The sequence below is a fragment of the Anas platyrhynchos genome, chromosome 7 (genome assembly GCF_047663525.1).
Source record: "Anas platyrhynchos isolate ZD024472 breed Pekin duck chromosome 7, IASCAAS_PekinDuck_T2T, whole genome shotgun sequence".
NCBI lineage: Eukaryota > Metazoa > Chordata > Aves > Anseriformes > Anatidae > Anas > Anas platyrhynchos.
The window spans coordinates 11184684-11197138 of NC_092593.1; the positions used below are offsets into that span (position 1 = coordinate 11184684).

The 12455-nt window shown below is 43.4% G+C and overlaps 1 protein-coding gene across 2 annotated transcripts; it reads left to right on the plus strand.

The window, feature by feature from the left end:
• Positions 1–75: 75 nt before the first annotated feature.
• UBXN4 (UBX domain protein 4) lies at positions 76–12447 on the plus strand. Of its 2 annotated transcripts, none has more exons than XM_027461256.3 (13): positions 76–234; positions 3714–3816; positions 4708–4736; positions 5366–5484; positions 5989–6157; positions 6590–6692; positions 8002–8056; positions 8206–8370; positions 9160–9287; positions 10051–10153; positions 10513–10644; positions 10964–11172; positions 11820–12447. In XM_027461256.3, exons 1-13 carry the CDS (start codon positions 153–155, stop codon positions 11956–11958), a joined length of 1536 nt encoding a protein of 511 aa, XP_027317057.2. In that variant the 5' UTR covers positions 76–152; the 3' UTR covers positions 11959–12447. The 2 variants fall into 2 exon arrangements, with proteins under 2 accessions (XP_027317057.2, XP_027317058.2); XM_027461257.3 differs by having other exon boundaries at positions 11102–11172.
• Positions 12448–12455: the final 8 nt, after the last annotated feature.

Consider the following 12455-nt stretch of genomic DNA (forward strand, 5'->3'; position numbering starts at 1 on the left):
CCCCTTCCCCTCCCCTCCCCTCCCCTCAGGAGGCGGCTCCGGGCGCGCGCACGCGGGGGGCCCTTGGAGGCTGTTGGGAGGGGGCGGGGCCGCGCGCATGCGCCCCGGGGGCGGCGGCGGCGGCGGGCCGGGAGCGGGGCCGTGCGGGCGCCATGTTGTGGTTCGGCGGCTCCATCCCCGCCGCCATCGCCGCGGCCAAGCAGCGCGGCGCCGTCTTCGTCGTCGTCGTCTCAGGTACCGGGGGGCAGCGGGGGACAGCGGGGAGGGGCTCGGCTGGGCTCGGCTCGGCGCTGCCCGGCACGGCCCGGCCCGGCGCGTTGTGCTGTGTCAGGGCCGGGCGCTGCGCCCCCGCCTCGGCTCCGTGAGGGGACGGCGGCGCCGCGCGGAGCCCCCCCAGAGCCCTCACGGAGCCCTCACAGAGCCCGCCCGGCGCTGAGGCGGCTCCGCGGGTGCCCCCGGGGCACGGAGCCTTCGGATCCTTGGAGGTGTTCGGTGGCGCCTCAGTGTCCGGGGCTGCCCGGGGCTGCCCGGGGCTCGGTGGGTGGCTGAGCAGCGAGCGTCGCGGCTGGCTCCTGGTGTCTCTGCGGAGCTGCGGCTCCGCGCAGAGCGGGCCCCGTCCCTCAGGTGCGGCTGGCCGGGTTGTGCTTGCAGGGCCTTGGTGTAAACAACGCAAGGATGTGCGTGTTGGGCTCTGGGAGCCCTGCTCGAAGGGTGCCGGGGGCCAGCACACTGCCGGCAGCGGCGGGGGTTGTGGCTCAGGTGGATCCACGCTGGAAACCTCACGCGTGGCCACGGGCAGAGAGGAGAAGCGCTGGGGGCAGCTTTCTGTGCAGGACACGCTCTGTGCTTTGGTTTTGTGCACTTTGCCCAGTAATCTCCATCTGGAGAAAACGTTAATAAAGGGGAACAGTTAGCAAGAGAAATGACAGCTATAAATCAGTTGTGGTTTTAGGGTGGCCACTGTGATGGACGGTTACTAGAGCCAGTCTTGATGGAAAGTGCTGAAGCCCGTTGGGCTCGCTTCATTTGCTCTGGTTCCTGCCACCATCTGTCTGCGCCTCTCATCCTGCTCCCTGCACTTCTCTAAACAAGTGGTGCAAAATGAAGAACTGGATTGTTCGTTCTGATTCTAGAATAATTTTTAGCCAAGCAAGAAATAACATAGCTGTTTACCTTAATGATGAGGAGGTGCTGTGTGAGACTGCAGTTGCATGTTGTTCAGCCAGTTTTTATTGTTAACATTTTTGTTTGCAGCTGTAATCCTAACACTTGTAGTTTACTTTTTAAACCTTCACGGCATGGTTCTGATGATGCAGTTGTGTGAGTGTGTTAAAGATCCCATCTCATGAACACCCTGAGTACCTTGGAAGAGGTTCTGCAGATGATTTTCTTGCCTTCAGGGTTAGAAGACTCCTTTAATGGTTTGAGTTACTTCATCTGAAGTTGTGTGGTTTTGGTGTGTTTCTTTTTTTAATGGAACTTCTTCAGATGCCTCCTCTGTGCTGACTGAGGTGTTTGAGATTGTTGTTACCAAAAGTTTGACATGTTCTGATAACAAAAATACCAGGCCACTCATAACCAGTGCGTTTTCAGAAGTGGAAGAGGAAGGGGAAAGTGTAGAAAGGACTTCAAGCTAGAATGTTTGTTTTTAGAAACATTTGTGGAAATGGTTTTGCTTATAACTTTATTTGTAGTTGATTATTTTTTGTAACAGAACCCAGATTTGCAATCCCAAGTTATTTGTTAGTGTTTTCTATCCAAGCTGTATCAAAGTGCTTTTCAAGCTGGCTGTGTGGGATGCCGCGAGGAGGAGGAGGTGAGCAGCTCAGCGCTCCAGCCCATGGAGCGGGCAGTCCTTACCCCTAGTGGGTAGTTACGAAACGGTGAACGGTTTGTGTGAAGTCAGCTGGGCTTGTTGTCTTCTGTAAGGGAAACATTTTTCCCTGATGACTGTGTGCTACGCGAGCTGTAACTTAGGACGTCGTGAATTTTGTCAAGTCCTGTTGAGCTCAGCCTCTAGACTTCTCTGATGCTTTTTGTGCTTCGTTTCCAGGATGTTGTTACTGCTACAAAACCGTGACAGATGAACCTTAACCCGCAAATGGGACAAGGTTATTAAATCAAAAAGCTACACGAGTGTTTTTTCTGTGGGTAGTCACAACATTAAACCGTGCTCCCTGACATTCAGGCCTGCAATACATGAGTTACCAGCATTTTTGTTCCCGGGGCATATCTCTGAGATGTGCTGTGAGTGATCTCCAACCTGCTTTTGTCTTTCAACATTCTTTCTCCAACTGCAGCAGTTGTTGGGATGGACAAGTTGCGTTAGGCAAGCACTGAGATATTTTTAGTAGCCTAATCGGATGAGCACATGTGCTCCGAAGAAGTGCGTGCAGTGCAGGGGCTGCCTGTCCCTGAGCATTTGGGAACGGGGAGGAGGCTGTGGCGCTCTCGGCACGGCAGCTGCATCCATAGGCCACAGTGGGAAGCGCTGCAGCCACAGGAGAACGAAGGGCTGCTGTGTAAGTCATCCTAGTTAGTAACTCGGGATGTGCAGAGTAAGAGCAATAGAGCCGAGTACTTCCTTAGCATCTACAGTCCTTCCAGTGAAAAGCCACGTTTCCAAAATCGGTGTATTTTAGATGCCTTTCTTGCTGAGCAGCGTTATGGCCAGCCAGTTGTAGCCTTGAGGGAGCAGGGCTTCACCGGGGAGCTGCGCAGAAAGCTCTGATCTTTAACGAGTGAAAAGCACTGCATGAAATAGCAATTGGGATGAAACAAACAAACCGTTTGTTGTTGAATAATGGACTTGTGCTGGAAGCCAACGTGTGACTCAATTCTTCATCAAGAGCACAGGCAATCCCAAGCTGCGAGGAAGTACTAGAAATGAAAGATAAACAAAAGCTTGTAGGTTGGTTCGCTTGTGGAAAAATAACAAACTCATCTGAATGTATTTATTAACCCAAGTCCTCACTAAACAGGTGCTTGGGAAGGTAAAAGGATGACTGGCATTGTTTCACCTGGTTAAAATAACGTCCCGAGTGTGCGTCACCAAAACACTTTCACTTTTCCTGGCTTATGTAGCTCTCCTACTGCCGATCTGGTTCTGGTGGGTTCCTGACTCCTTTTAAACAAAATAAATGGATTTTTTAACATTATTAAACTCCGAAGCGCTGTTTGCTGAATTATGTTTTCCACGGGGTGAGAAGTGCAGTTCTATCTCTGTTAGCAGCTGTTGCACCAACGCGTACTTATATTTGTAAGGACTGGTGAGCAAAGGATGGTAGGTGAAGGCTAGCGCTGGGGAGGCACAGTGTTTTGATGACTGCTGCGAGCGCTCTGTGCGTGTTTGGAGCGTACACCAAAGCAGAATGTTAAAGCATGAACGTATTCCTGTAACATGAAAACAAGGCCCGTCACAAGTTGGGCAGTGAGGTGATGCCACCGAGCTGATCTCCAGACTCGCTGTCAGATCCAGTCCCTTGATCTCTCCTCCGTCAGTGTGTCCAGTCCCTTCTGTCCATCCAGTGCATCAGCTGGAGTGAATTGCCTTCAGATTATAGTAAAAAAAAAATCAACCCATTTGAAAATGATTGTGAGAGACTTTTGCAAAGCTGATTTCAAGTGGCTGAAGCAAAGCTTAAATCAGCTTAAATCGGGCTGGAGGCATTTGCTTGTGGCACGGTTTGCTTCATGTGTGCTGCATTTTGCAGGTGAAGATGAACAATCTACTGAGATGGCTGCGAGGTGGGAAGATGAGAAGGTGACCGAGGCTGCTTCAGATGGTTTTGTTGCTATTAAAATTGACACCAAAAGGTTTGATCCTATTCTCATTCTGTTTCTTACATGATCTTCCTTTGATGATGATGAAAGTAGGAGGCTTTTGAAGTCCTGTCCCTGATTTGAAAGTAGTCTAAATAACATGTTCCAGAGCATGAGTGAGTTTGGTGCTGCTGGAGCCTATGGAGTCAGAGAAAATTCAAAATTCCCAGGTTTCCTGTTATAGTGTGCAGAATATTCACTGTATTTTTCCTACTGAATTTCAGTTTTAGAATACTAGAGTTTTAGAATATAGTAAAGAATATTTGAGGATGTCCTTCATCAACAGAAAAGGATAGCAAAAAAAAAAAAAAAAAAAACAAGCCAAGAAAAAAAAAGGAATAAAAATGCAAGTACTTACAAGGCAATTCTTGGTTTGCCAAGCTACATCATGAATTTGAAAATTCTTAGGAATTCATTAAGATAGGTCTGTAAGGCCCTGGAGAAAAAATGCTTCTGTCTTGTGACACGCAGTGCAGAAGCAGTAATATTCCTGGATGAGTTACTCAGTTTTGTTAGTATGAGCACCCCAGTTCTTGTGCAGAAAACACGTTGACATTTCCAAAAGTTGCATTATTTTGGAATGCTCTATAGGCATTTTAGAAGAATTTGTCTTATTTGCACACAGTACACTTGATGTCTTTTTCTTGAATTGCTTCTTAGAATTACTTCCATAAATAATAATCTGTAGTCAACTGTGACAAGCAGGGATTGTCACCATGTCAACACTTATGCAAAATGTTAATGAGAAGATGTGTTTTTTAGTGTTCTCTCAAGTATTTAAATAGTTTTGTGTGTGGTGGTAGGACAGTTATTTTTATGTTGAAAGACTTAAAGTTGTTGCAAAGTGATTGCTTCTCCTAAACATGCATCTTTTCTTTCAAACAGTGAAGCATGCCTGCAGTTTTCTCAAATTTGTATCCTTTGAAAACAATTTAGATACTGCATTATGATCATAGCTAATTGAAATCCAGAAGATAATAATGTTCTTAAGACAAATAATTACAGGCAATGTTATTAAAGGTACTTCTGAGTGCAGAAAAACGTGTAATAAGATGTGTAGTTCAGAATTGCAGAGGAGGAGGAACAAGTGGGTTGGGTTCTGCCAGATACATAGGTATGAGGTTAGGTAGGTTGCTGTTTGTAGCTCAGAAATGCTGTGGGATGCTGAGAAAGGGAGAGCTGTACCTTGGCGTGCATCATCATGGTATTGTAAAGATTTCGGTAGTATCTACATTAGAAGTCATCTCACTTCAAAACAAAGTCTTTCAGCTTCAAAGTGTAGTTGGTTGGCTACGCGTGTGTTGGAGTAATTTATTTTGGCTCAGACCATTTCAAGGAAAAGAAGAAATACCAATCAGTTGTACGTAGTGTTTTCCAGCATATTTGGTAGCTCCTTTTTTCTTTCTCCTCTGGCACTTAATACTAGTAGCAGGTGGAAATAGAGTATTGGGCTAGAGGATGCTGTGGGGAGGACTTCTGCTTTTGCTTTAAATGTCACTCTATAAATTTTTGTTGTTTGTTCCCCTTAACTGTAGCTGTGCAGATCCTGTAGTGTGTGTTCCATCCAGTTTTTTTATAGGAGACAATGGAATCCCTCTGGAAGTAATTGCTGGCAGTGTTTCTGTAGAAGAGCTCGTTACCAGAATCCATAAAGTCAAACAGGTAACGCTGGCTGGCAGGCTAGAGCTGTCACACAGATACGCATGCGTGTTCAAGACAGGCCCTTAGCGTGCACCTTGCTGAAGTCTGAATTACTGGGTTTATATCCCTCCAGCAACAAACTCAGCAAATTTTAAATTCAATACAAAAGCTGAACAGGTTTGAAAGCACTGTGCAGAAGTGCTGCGCTATGTTGTGTTGTTTCACAGATTATATTTTTATATTGATTTGTGTAACACCTACAGAAATGAAGTATATCAAGAACCCTAAACTGGAACGTGTGATGTACTACAAGCATAGGTAGTTTTTATCACTTTGATTTCAATTGTGAGACTACAGTTAGGAAAAAAAATTAATATTCTGTGTCACACTGAACAATATAGGATAATTATAGTTTTATATTTTAAATAAGAGTGATTCTCCAAAAATAATTCAGTAGCCTTGGCTTTCGAACCTGAGGAAAACACCTGAAGTTTCATAGTCTGGCTTTTCACCCCAATTTCCTAGATGCATGCAGAAAAAGGGCAACCTCTGGAAAATCCTGGTCAGTCATCTGCTCCGTGTCCCTCATCTCAATCTGATGGTGCTCCAGAAAACGTGCAATCCACAGCAGCAGGGTTCTGTGACTCTGCTGAGTCTGTTACGTCAGAGACAGTAAGGCCTTCTGCTGCTAACGGTTAGTATTGTTACCAAAATTATACCTGATTTGCTTGGAAATGGCTTTCCTTGTCTTACAGTGTTATATGTTACGTAAAAGACAGAATGGACTTGCTGAGGAAAAACTTGAGTATAGGAGATGCTTCTTACAGGACTTGTCATTCTCCTCCTGTTGTAACACGAGAGGCGTGCCCCGTTTACCCATTTATAACACAACACAACCTGTGTGTGCTGTCTTGCAATAACATTCGGTAAAAGAGGTTTCTCTAGGTTAGTAACCTGAACCAAGAGGGGGGGAATGGCACAAAGAGTTTAAACAGCAGAATTTCTTATCTTCTTGAGATGTTCTAGCTGCTGCCAGTTATGGCTAATAATGAGCGTTTGATAATACTTCTGTGCTAAGAGGCATGCCTTTTCTCTTGTGCGTTACCTTCTTGTAAATCACTTGAAGATGGAGCAAATTCAGGTCAAGCAAGCCAGGAAGCTGCTCAGTCTTCAGATGCACAAGCGAGTGGTGCTCAGCCCGCGAATGACCTTGCACTCAAAGTAGAAAGGTAACTCTTCTTTTGTAGCCTTTCAGTGTACTGTATTTGTTTCTCGGGAGGCACTTCTGGATCAGACAGGCTCAGTTACAGGATTTTGGTGCTGATTCTGCTGTCATCCAGGCATTTATGTGGCCTTATTTTTGTTTGGATGTTTGAGATAGTAGTAAGGTTGATACAAAACCCAACTTTTAAATTAATTTCTTGTATACTCTGAAAGAAGAGGGTGATCTGGAAAAACTATTATTGTCACTACTTTGATACAACTTTGCAATTATTTTGATAGAACTTGAATTCAGACTGTTTTGAAGGAGTTAAAACACTGAAGGGAAAGTATATGTAAGACAGATACTGTTTATAATATCCTACCTAAAACCAGTAACACATATGTAGTAAATATATTTTAGTAGCATAAATCATCCTATTTTTAAAACTTCATACTTAATTTCCATGTTATTCCAAAGAAGTTGGACAGTGAGCGTAATTTTACCTGTAACAGCTCAGAAAATGCACTGGCAAGACTGATAAGAAAGTCAGTGTTTTTATGTAGATACTGTCATTCCTTTTTTAAACCTGTATTAATCTTAAATTGTACCATATTTGCATACACCTAAAGCATTTCTTCTGGGCAGAAGAAAAGAGAAGACTGTGTGGTAGTTCCCATTTTCTTTTAAAATGACAAAACGACAGCTACTGTACAAACAAAAAAGTTTCTCCTTTTATCAGACTGCTCGTATTATTTGGTCATATCTGTTCCCAGACTTGAAATATGTTGCACCTCAGTATGTTTTTGGAAATCAGTCCTCATTTTAAGGCATCTTTCTGGAGAAATGAGACACATGTGCATCTGTATTACAGCTGAGTGCTATGTAATATTTTTTCTCCAGTTTAGGAAGTGATGTGCAGAAGAAACCCGACACGTTACATAGTTAAGAACAGATTGAGACTTGCTTGGTGTTTCTTCTACCACAGGTCATAAATAGTATTGCTTATTGTATGTTCTAAAAGTTGATTCAACAATAAGAATATGTGATATTATTCATTTTCTGAGCGGAAGAGGATAGAAGGAATGTGATAGAACTACCATTCAAAAACTGGAAGCTAGGGGGTGGATCCCAACCTCATGGTTTTATGGACTGCACAGCCACATGTGGATGGATCATTACCCTTTACACTAGGGGTTAGCAATGTGTTCCTGTTTCTGTTCATTTTCATGTGTTTCCTTCTTCTGTGTTTGCAAATGCATCATCAAAATTAAAAAAAATAGTAATAACAGTAGATACTGTGATTTTAAGACTTTTCACTTTGTTTGTAAATTTAGGATAACAAAAAAGCTTGAAGAAAGGCGAGAAGAGAAAAGGAAAGAAGAAGAACAGGTAACACAAAAATGTAAAATTGCTTGCAGTATTTATTTAGATACCTGTATTTGAATAAATGCTTAATTCCCGTTAAAAAAAAAATATGTTTCAGTCTTGTCTAAGGCAATTTTGTGGTCCTGTTTTTATTGTCTCTGTTCTTTATGCAGAAAGAAATTAAGAAAGAAATCGAACGGAGAAAAACCGGTAAAGAAATGCTAGAGTACAAAAGACGGCAAGAAGAAGAATTGACAAAACGGATGTTAGAGGAAAGGAACAGAGAAAAGGCAGAAGAGAAGGCAGCTAGAGAGCGTATAAGACAACAGATTGCAATGGTAAAATTTTGTGTTTTGAAGGGTAGCTTGCTGCTTCTCTCTCTTGCAAGGGCCAACAGCATACTAAAAAAGTAAACTTTCTTGTTAGGAGAAACATTGAAAGATCTTATTTTTTTTCTGTTTGGAATCCCGTGGCCTTGGGTGATAACAATCTGCATTTGTGGTTTTATAGTAGCACTTGTGGTGTATAAAATGAAGCTTCTGCTTTCATATTCATGATGATATCTATCAGAATGAGCATACCAACTTGTCTTCTACATTGTTGGAGCCAAGTGGTGGATTATCATTAAATATTAAAATAAAAAAAATACACAATTTAACTGAGATCGGAAACAGAAACACAGGGAGTACTTCATTGTGGAGCATGCCAAGGAATGCTGGCTTCCAAGTGGCGGGGGTTATTTTTTGTTTTAAATTTGTATCTACACACAAACATCTATATATACAAGCATTTCACAACATCTGAAATTCCACCTCATTTCTAAGTTTTGGCCTAGAAAACAGCAGCACTGCAACTTGTAAGATTTTTTTTCCCTTTCTCTTCCCTGGAATGTTAAACTTCCATGGGAAGACCATCTGTTAACTACGTGGATGAAGTGACTCATTGCAAAGCGTGTGTCATCTCGTCTAACGATGGGCTCATGAAGTTTGGCAGTGAGCACAGCTCTGCAGCCTGACTGTCTCTCCTACTTGTATCAGTGCCGTTGGGTTTGCAGTACAGGTTGTGCTTTAGTGAGAGTTAAGCTACGGTTTATGGTAAAAATGAAGTTTTGTTTGGTCTTTCCAAAGGATCGTGCTGAGAGAGCGGCTCGCTTTGCAAAATCCAAGGAAGAAGCAGAAGCTGCAAAAGCTGCAGCTCTTCAGGCTAAACAGGCTGAGCTGGAGGCCAGAAAAGAAGCATCTCAAAAGGAACGAAGGTGAGTTGTTGGAAAGAAAGCAGAAGTGTATGTTTTTGGGAAAAGGTTTAAAAAAAAAGTTTATATAAGCTTTAGGAAATTAAATAGTATATCCTAATCTGTTATTTGATGCTAGGTTGGAATGTTTAGTGACATGAAAAGTAGCTTTCTCTTGCAATGGTTACTGACAGCTATCTACGTGAATGTTACGTTCTCTGATAACTTGCATTGGTTAAACATTTCTAATCGTGGTGCTCACCTCCTTTTCTTGCATGTTTAGTAGGGAAGAGCTTTTTCTGTCTGAGCCTTGATTTGAATGCCATGCACAATGGGCTGGGTAGGGAGCTGGATAAGGTGACTGTGTCCGAACCATGCCCGAGTGCATGGTACAGGCCCAGTTGTGCAGCTGTGCGTGGAGTTGGCTTGGAGCTGTGCTGATGATGGACCTCAGACAGAAATGCTGGGCCTTAGCTAGCTGAGAATAGTTATTTGCCAAGCCAGCCTAAGTGAGGCTACACAAAATATTGTGTGGTTTGTATTTCTTCCATGTATTTACTAAATTCTGCATATCAACGTAAGCATCCTCTCTGAATATCGGTGGGTTTTGGATTCTGATAAAAATGCAGAGGAGATGCATTGTGATACGTAAGCAGGATCCAAATTCGTAAACCATCGACACTGCCCTAAGTAGGATGACTGTTCCCCCCCACGTGACTACTGCCCAGCTAAAGCCCCAGGAGCGGCTGTCTGTAAGTGCTGACTGACCGTGGTGCATGTCCCGCAGCCTGGTAGCCAGGATTCAGTTCCGCCTGCCAGATGGGTCTTCGTTCACTAACCAGTTCCCCTCCGAAGCACGGCTGGAAGAGGCAAGGCAGTTTGCTGCACAGGTAAGTCAGTGTCTCATGTTGATGCATGCTGATTAGTGTGGTGTAGCAGCACCTAGTCAGTAAGTGTGGTGGGATTGCCACCAGCTGCTTGCCTTTTTCTTTGTATGAAGCAGGTTTGGTTAGCACCCTTTTCTGCTGCCACCAGCTGCCTTTGTGTAACTGGTGAGCTGCAAGATACGAGAAATTCTCCATTTCTTCAGGTGGACAGCGTTGTCATTTTGATAAAAAAACAAAACAAAAACAACAACAACAACAAAAAAAACTCCTTGTCAGTAAAGCGAGGGGTGCTCAATTGGCAACTCGGTGATTGTTAGGAAGTGAGCAGTTAGAAATAAAGTGTTTTATTCATATTTTCACAGACGGTTGGTAATGCTTATGGCAATTTTTCGCTGGCGACAATGTTTCCCAGAAGGGAATTTACCAAAGAAGATTATGGAAAGAAATTACTGGAGCTAGAGCTGGTACCCAGCGCTTCAGTGGTGCTGCTGCCGGTAGGTGCTGGGGTTTGGTTGGTTTGTTCTTCACTTACCCCCAAGCAGTGACACTGTTGCTGTCTAGCTGCTTTTAGTCAGCCGTTAAAACATTCAGCTTGAATTTTGGTCGTTCCTTTGTCTAAGATAGCCTAATCAAGACTATAAAAAGGACTTTTTTCTGAGATGGATAGGTGGTGGCATAGGGATTTTTTTAATGTGTAACCAAAGGGGTTCTTTTCTCGTATCTACTGAAAAGCTTCTAAATTCGGTATGAAGTACTCTGTCTAAACGAGTAGCGCTTTAATACCTGAGAAGCTTGCTCTGTGTTCACGTCCAGGCGGGAAGACCGGCTACTTCGGTTGTTCAGGCTTCAGGTGGTGATCTGTGGAAGTTCTTGGGCACAATACTTTATCCCCTCTTAGCAGTCTGGAGATTTATTAGCAATTTCCTGTTTACAAGTCCACCTCCCTCACAGTCTGCTGCGAGAACCGCGCATCAGCAAGACCATTCAAATCCTTCAAAGCCCAGCAACAGTGAGCAAAGCAGGTAATCAAAACTGTTTTGGGTGGCCGTTTCTCAAAATACTTCTTAGAAAGATTTTTGTCTTATGTTGGAGAACTGCATGCCTGTCCTCCTCGAACTGCTGCTCTGTCCTGGCCTTTTCTGGCCACCATCCTTCCTATGGATGGTGGATAAACTGGTGGCTAGTAAACTGCACTGCAGCCCTGCTGAGGGTATCTTGATTTTTACGTGTGTGATTAATCCAACGCTTTACTGTTTGCTTTGATTTCCAACTACAGAGCAGAAAAAAAGCATTGTCTTGCAGTCATTTATGACTAGGGAGTTCAACTGTAGCTACAGGTGTGAGCACCATCACTTGAAAGATGAGATTGGATTTTCAACATTTTTATGTTGTTACAGTGTGGTTGTACACAAAACACAAGCAGAGCAGCTCAGCTGTTGCATGTGAAGCAGCCATGTATTACCTCATCCTTTCCAAGGAAAAGGAGATTCTGTCAGTTTGTCTGACTCCTAAGTGCCACATTTTCAGCTGGGGAGAGCTTCCCTGTGAGCCAAAGGGCTGAAGAAGCTTGTTCTGGGGGAGAAGAGAAGGAGGAGGCCTTGCTTGCACAAGAGAAGCCAATGCAGTAACTAGGGGAAAGTGTCAAACTTCACTGTCATTTGTACCCTAGGCAAACAGTCAGGAAACGAGTCATGGAGAAGCGAGGGGAAGACTTCAAAAAAGAAGGCAAAATCTATAGACTGAGGACTCAAGATGACGGAGAAGATGAAAACAACACTTGGAATGGAAATTCTACACAACAAATGTAGTTTTGAGTAACTGCAGTAACTACTGTCTGGCTTTCTTTTTTTCTCTCCTTAATTGATCTAAGTCAACTACAGCTTCTGGACAAGTGGGGCTTATTTCACACCAAGTGAGTTACTTAATTCTTATTCCTGCAGGGGAGGATGGAATAAATTTGCCTAAGTCAGAGAAATGAAGGGGGTGGCGCTGAGGCTTAGAAGGCAAGTTAAGACTGAAAATCTACATCAGCTTTCATAATCAATACCCTACTGCCCTTAGGAAGGCACTTTTTAATCTTTAAATATTCTGCTACATAAATTTAAGGGTCAGATATATTAATATAAAGGTTGTGAGAGGGGAATGACTGGTTAAAATGAGGTTTTCAGAAGCACTATAAGTAGCAAATCAGGTAACTAATTTATGTTTAACTTTTTTCTTGCTTCTGCAACTGCAAGCAAAACCTTGTAGTTTTTAATTCCCCAAGCACTCAATAAAATATTTTCCAGAAAACATAACTGTCATT